Genomic DNA, 6816 nt, shown 5'->3' with positions numbered 1-6816 from the left:
AATCAAAAATGCACTCTATTGACATATTTATCGTATCGTGTATCAAGGTATGTTTCATATCGGCAACTTCTTAATGATACACAGTACTCATTTTGGTCTTAAAATGTTTGTGTTAACTTAATCTACGTAATCCTGGAGTTTTGCTATTTTGTCCATAAATCAGTTCCTATTCCTGATTTCACACTCGGCTCCAAATTCGCCCCAATAACTATTTAACTAGAACCGAACGCTATGGCTGACACATATTTAGCACAGACTGTATAAAGAAGGGTTTTTTATACAGTCTGTGCTAAATATGTAGGGTTTGTGTGTTAAACGTGTCAATGAAACACACTTTTTGATGAGGACACAGCATTATAACATAGATCAGAAAATAATGTAACATAGGATTTTTAATACTACAAATAACCTCATGATTGTTGTTTTCCAGCCCCCATCACTTTCAGTGTACCAGAGCCTGTGCCCCAGAGAGCGGAGCACTTCCTGTTCTCGTTCCCCTGGTTCCACGGGCCAATCTCCAGGGTGAAAGCCGCTCACCTGGTCCAGAGCTCCGGACCCGAGGGACATGGGGTCTTCCTGGTCCGACAGAGCGAAACCAGAAGAGGGGACTACGTGCTCACGTTCAACTACCAGGGAAAAGCTAAGGTAAACGGCTCGTCTTATATTTTGCACTAGATAATGACAGTGGTTATGTGATATTTAAAATGTTAACACAGATCGAGTTATTGTAGTTTAAAGGTCTGATGTTATGCAAAATTTACTTTAAGTCATGTTAGAATGGGTTTACCTCATCAAAAACATACCCGGAGTTGTGTTTTGTTTCATTCACACATTTGAGTAATCCTTTATTACAAGATGTGGTGTCAGGAAGCAGTAATTTTCAAGTTTTCAACAGCTACCTTTTGTTCAGTAGAATAGTGAATGAAACAACACACAACTCCAGCTTTGTGTTTGATGAGGAAACAACAGATGAGAAAATAGCTCAGTGTAGACGCCTTAATAAAGTTAAATATGTTTTTGTGCAGCACCTGCGTCTGTCTCTGACCGAGTGGGGGCAGTGCCGTGTGCAGCACTTGCGTTTCCCCTCCGTCATGGAAATGCTCAGTCACTTCCGCCTGTTCCCCATCCCTCTGGAGTGTGGAGCCGCGGGGGCCGTGCTGTTGTCCAGTTATGTGGTGGCCGGCTCCAGTCCTCCTGCACAAGGTCAGTGTCAGGGCTCCAAGATTCATCACAGCCTAATCGAAATTGCAATTTGAATGGACGCATTTAGCAAATTGAGTATCATCATGTACTCCACAAACCGCACAATATCTTGTCTTATTCTGCATAATGTAATCTGCATGTTCTGAAATGTGATTCTTGTATTAGTTTGTCAATTTTTATTTCAGTCTTTTTGTCAGTTTCTTTGGCCCTGTTTAAAATGTGAACAGAATGCTATTATTAAAACTGAAATTTAAAATTTAAAATCACAATCGTCCAAAAAAAAGTTAGATATTTTTCCCCTGGTCAGTGTGTGGGATTTCTCTTGGCAGTTCTTATTCCTGTGTCATTCTGATGGTTCTGATGTTTTGTTTCAGGTCAGCTGCCGGCGTCCATCCTGGCTCCCTTCTCGCTGCACCGCTGGAGTTCAGAGCCCAGTTTGGCCTCAGGGAGCAGTTGCGCGGGGAGACCTGTGCCGCAGCCAGAGCCCCCTCCCAGAGAAGTCCCATCTCGTGCCCATGCCCCCCTGCCCGCCCCTCCCCCCGCTGTGCCCCTGCGCCGCAGCGAGTCCATGGGCCCGCGGCCTCTGTTCCCGCCCGCTGCCCCGCCCCATAGACACTCAGACTACGAGCTGGAGCCGCTCCGAGGACGAAAGCGCGCCATCGACAACCAGTACATGTTACTATGACCTCTGACCTCAGCGTGACCCTAACATGATAAATACAACATACAACATACAACGCAGTGAGCCTCATGAACTGTCTCTACGTGCAGCACGCACACAGTGTCCACAGTGAATGTAAATGTACTGACCACATGGAGCCCCTCGTCTGCCCTGTGCAGAGACTCCGGCCCTGTGATGATAAGGAGGGGGTCCTCGGCGCTGATGGGATGTCCTGCCCTCCTGCGGTCAGTGGGCGGAGCCTGAGCTCTCTTGTCCTCTGCAGATGTTGTACCAAAGCCTCTTTGTGAGAGTGAAGGACACTGGACAGACTCACGGTGCACTCTGCTCTGTGCACTTTACACTGTGTAGTTTCTATTTACACTTTTCATTTGTACAACACTCTTAGTTTAGACAAGAGTTTGAAACATAGGAGTCCTGTTCACTCCTGGCAGAACGATAAGGAGCCACAGTGGACACTCTGATCAACAAAAGATGATCTGTCTTCTATGTTTATAAAGTTAGTTTTATTTCTGTTCAAATTTGTGCAAAGCTGTTTTTGAGACAGGAGAAACTTTCACATGTTTCATAGATTTTAGATGAAGCTGTGTTCAGAGTGGAGCAGACGCTGTGACAGTGTTTGCTCTGCCTTTGTCTCTAGGAGCAGCCCACTAACCCTTTACACTCCAAAACCACACATTATTGTATAGTTTAAGTCAAATTATATTTATTTATTATGAAGAGTACAAATTCACAATTTTCTATATTACAATGATTCTTTGTCTGTCCAAATCCAAGTCAAAGAGTGTTAAAAACTCCCTTTGTGCCTTAATAAGAATGAAAAATAATGTTCTTACAACTTTAGAATTCTTAAATGAATCAGATGTGTGGTTGGTGAGGGAGGCGATTTGCTTTTAACCACTAACAAAGCTCTTCAGGATACAGTAAACCCCAAGTGCCAGTGTGTTACAGCGAAGGTATTTACAGTACAAACTTGTATTTTGGTTTGTTCTATTTATTTGTATTACAATGACGAGACCTCACCAGCTCTCCTGCCTGAGCGGATATCAGGCAGACTACGATGTCTAAATATCCTAGATGTAACACACGGTTTCATATACATCTATATTTTATACACAAATGGTAACAAAGCGACGACTGTCTACTCATAGAAATGTAGAAATGCCTCTTAAGGTCCTATATTGTGCAAGATTGTTGTGAGACATGTTAAGATGTTAATGTTTCCTCATCAAAAACAAACCTAGAGTTGTGTTTTGTTTCATTTACACATTTTGGAGTAATCCTGCAAATCCTCCAAAGCTCAAAATGCTCTGCTCCACCTTATGATGTCATGAAGCAGTAGCAGAAATTATCCAAATTATTCTAGTGAAGGTGCATGGAGTTTAAAAACACAGTGGAGCACTTCCTGTATTATGACATGACACCCCAAGAACAGACCTTTCTCAATTTGAGAGAAGAACTCGGCGTAAATTTGCAGGATTTGTGTGTTAAATGTGTGAATGAAACAAAACACAACTCCAGGTCTGTTTGTGATGAGGAAACATTATAACAGTGATCAGAAAACAGCGTAATATGGGCCCTTTAATATAAAACTCAATCACCCCTTTAACACGATTCTAACTCCAGCTCCTTTTTTACAATCACAGCATTAACACGTTTCCTAAACCAAAATATGTCTTTGGTAGCTTTACATTTTTGATAAATATGGATTATCTATATTTTTATGAATGAAACTTTACCAGCTCATTATTGGAGGTAGTGCCTTAAAGATTATTATTGCTCAGGTGAGTTAATTTCAGAATAGTGGTGTTTACACTTTGGGACTGGCCCTTTCTGATCCCCCTTGTGGCCGATCAAAGCCAGTGCGTTTTTAAACATAAATCCCATTGTGTTTACAACATATGAACAGAGGTGGGTAACCAAAATTTGTATTTAAGTAAGAATACTATAAAGCTGCACTATGTAACTTTTCTAGTGGGGGTGACGCACTGCCAGGCCAAGTTATTCATGGATTTCAAGCTGTGGCAAACATCCTCTGTGGTCGTAGCAATTGTTTGAATGGGGAAAACTCTTCTATACGTCTTACAAAGTCCTTCAAATCAGAAAAGAGTTGTTTATCTGAATCCATGCTTAAGTCAGATCTGTGGAGAGGCAAGCCTGCACATAGTAAACATGCATGTTTTTCGAGCTATTTTTAACTAAAATATTAATTAGCTCAAATATAACCAATTTCTGCCCACCTCTGCAAATAGAACTGTCTAAACGTGTTCACATAACACTTTAAAATAAAATATAGGCTATTCATAAAATATAATAACTTGCTGGGCTACATAAATACATTATTTAAAGGTGCACTGTGTAACTTTTCTGGTGGAGGCTCCGTCACGTTCTTCTACTTCTATGGATATGTCATTGCTTTGCTTGAAATGTTCCACAATATGACATGACCTTGCATTTTGAAATTACAGGTGGTTTTATAGCTCAAAAAGACTTTGAAAAACACATTTGGACTGTGAGCGGGGTCGCCTATCCACAGATCTGAGCTGTAACTTGGTCTGGTTTGGTCTCCATGAAGATAGAAAGGTTTAATGTCACACTATGAAACTGTGAAATTCCTGACAAAGCAATAAGATCTCCGTGGAGAAAAGCGTTTGACGGAGCCTCAACCAGAAAAGTTACACAATGCACCTTTAGGTTCTCCATGGGAAATAAGTGCTTTGTCTAATCTGTCCGACTTTTGCTTTAACACTAACTTCAGCAGTGATCAAAACCTCCTCTCGTCTGCTTTGCAGTTGTATCGTAGACTTCAGTAGTTTCGTAGTTCCTGAATAGGTCCATGTGAAAAATTCTTATAGCACAAAAGCTGAGCTCCATCGACCAAAGGAACAATGGTTGAGTCCTTTTATGTTTTGTTTATTTTTGGATTGCAAACAAAACTGCGAGGGTTTTAAAAGGGGTCAGAAATCAAAGACGTGTTTGGTAAGTACGGTTGGTCTTCCTGTCATTTCGTGCCCCAGTTTCACTCCAATGTTCAAGCTTTTTTGTATTATTTATGTGGGAAAGCAACGGTAACAATTATAGTGTTTAATATAATATCTTTTTTAAACGAAAATGACTGTTTTTAGCCATGTAGCTGCTGTTGCTTTTTCCCCCTTTTTGTTTTCGAAAACTCAGGGTGTGAATGTGGTGCTGAACTTGTGTAGTGCAATATGTGAGGGACGCCCAGTGCTTCACACCTTTATGAATGCCTCTGAATGGAAGTGTAAGAATTCAATGTGTTAAGCTGTATTATGTAACTTTTCTAGTAGAGGGTTTGCCATGTGCTTGTCTCTGTCTCACGTGAAATGTTCCACAGTATGGCCTTTCACGGGGTGCAGGTTTAAGGATTTCTGATTTGACGGATCTGGCACGGCCCTCTGTTGTTTATAATAAAGCAATTCAAATCAAATTCCAACTTTTGAGTGGGGAAATGTCCTCACCAAATCATTAACGACTTAATTAACTTAAATAAGACAATACAATCGATGTTTTTACCTTGTGGGCACCTTGTAAATCTAGTGTATTATCTTAACAAAACACAAAAATGACTTTAAGTGAACTTTAAATCATGTTATAATGCTGTTAGCTCATCAAAAATATAGCTGGAGTTGTTGAGTTTGAGTAATCCTGCATTATTAGTCTGTCTACATCTCCAAAGCTCAAAATGCTCTGGTCCACCTTGTGATGTCACATAGTGGTAGATTTCAAGCTACATTTTACCTTTCGTTCAGTCGAAATCAGAAATTCCATTTGGCTGATAGTATCCAAATGATTCTAGTGAAGTTTAAAAACACAATGGAGCAGAGATTTCAGTTTGAGAGAAGAACCTAAATGTGTAGGGTTTGTGTGTTAAATGTGTGTGAATGAAACAAAACTCAAGTATGTTTTTACTGAGGAAACAACATTATAACTTAGCTCCGAAAATAGAATATGTGCCCTTTAATAGCAAAAAAAAAAAACGTGCCTCTCCACAGATCTGACTCACAAATTATAGAGATAAATTTGCCAAAAATGTAGGCAAATCAATAACATCTCCATGGAGATAACTTAGTGGCAGACCCTTCTCTTGAAAAGTTGCACAGTGCATCTTTAAAACAAAAAAATGTCTCTTCAATTTATCACATAAAAAAACTGCCTGTCTTGTCTTACCACAGCTTTATTTCTTCTTGTTTGTTGAAAAGTCTAGTTGATAAATGTACAATGTTCACAATACTGTCCATTCTGTTAACCCTGCACTGTAAAAAAAAACAATACAATATTCCCCTGAACTGCCAAGGAAAATCACAAGTGCTTTACACACCTCTCTGTGCTTGCATCCCTTTCAGTTACAAGCATTTTAAATTATACTAAATATATATTAACTGTATATTTTACTTTTTGTAAAATAAACCTAACCAAAAACAAGTGTCGTGTGTCTCTGTTTTAAATATGAAGTTATGTTTAAGACTTTTGAGAAAAGACTGTTAAAGGCAGAGGAAGAGCAGGGGCCAAAATAATTAGACAGTGAACGCTCATTAGAAGCACTGACGACTTTCATCGCCATAGCAACACCATGCAAAATACAACTTTGCCTTCCCAGAGTCTTTGGCACGGGATGGCCTGAAGATTTATTGTGCAAAATTACACTTTCTGCTTTATTACTAAACATGTTTCAATGGTTGTTTCTGTGTTCATTAAAGAAATAACCAAACAGGAAATCCACAATGTGGAACCTCACTGTTTTTAGTTGGGGATGGGTTCAAACATTTCTATATTAATCTCTAGTGTGAAGTCCACGTTCATGCCTGTGTGGATATTGCAAATATTTTTAATACTACAGTCATACATAGATACAGACAGTGACACATGAACAGTAAAACTTTCTCTAATCTAACAATTTAAAAAATCTACTGTAG

At 39.7% G+C, this 6816-nt stretch overlaps 1 protein-coding gene across 1 annotated transcript; it reads left to right on the top strand.

Annotated features, from left to right (window-relative positions):
- The first annotated feature begins 6 nt into the window (after nucleotides 1-6).
- On the top strand, nucleotides 7-6325 carry LOC110167044 (SH2B adapter protein 3). The gene is made up of 3 exons (XM_055161786.1): nucleotides 7-645; nucleotides 1026-1203; nucleotides 1578-6325. The coding sequence occupies exons 2-3, from the start codon at nucleotides 1092-1094 to the stop codon at nucleotides 1886-1888; spliced, it is 423 nt and encodes a 140-aa protein (XP_055017761.1). The 5' UTR covers nucleotides 7-645; nucleotides 1026-1091; the 3' UTR covers nucleotides 1889-6325.
- The last annotated feature ends 491 nt before the right edge of the window (nucleotides 6326-6816 follow it).

This window comes from Boleophthalmus pectinirostris, unplaced genomic scaffold, assembly GCF_026225935.1.
Source record: "Boleophthalmus pectinirostris isolate CB_2022bp ecotype Guang Dong unplaced genomic scaffold, ASM2622593v1 HiC_scaffold_4, whole genome shotgun sequence".
In the NCBI taxonomy this organism is placed as follows: domain Eukaryota; kingdom Metazoa; phylum Chordata; class Actinopteri; order Gobiiformes; family Gobiidae; genus Boleophthalmus; species Boleophthalmus pectinirostris.
Note: the sequence above shows the minus strand (reverse complement) of the source record. Positions and strands in the feature narration are given on the sequence as shown.

What these genes read in the sequence shown, in the direction of transcription:
- LOC110167044 (XM_055161786.1), top strand. Translation starts at nt 1,092, where the DNA reads ATGGAAATGCTCAGTCACTTCCGCCTGTTCCCCATCCCTCTGGAGTGT. An exon ending in CTCCAGTCCTCCTGCACAAG is followed by an intron (nt 1,204 to 1,577) that starts GTCAGTGTCAGG and finishes GTTTTGTTTCAG; the next exon opens with GTCAGCTGCCGGCGTCCATC.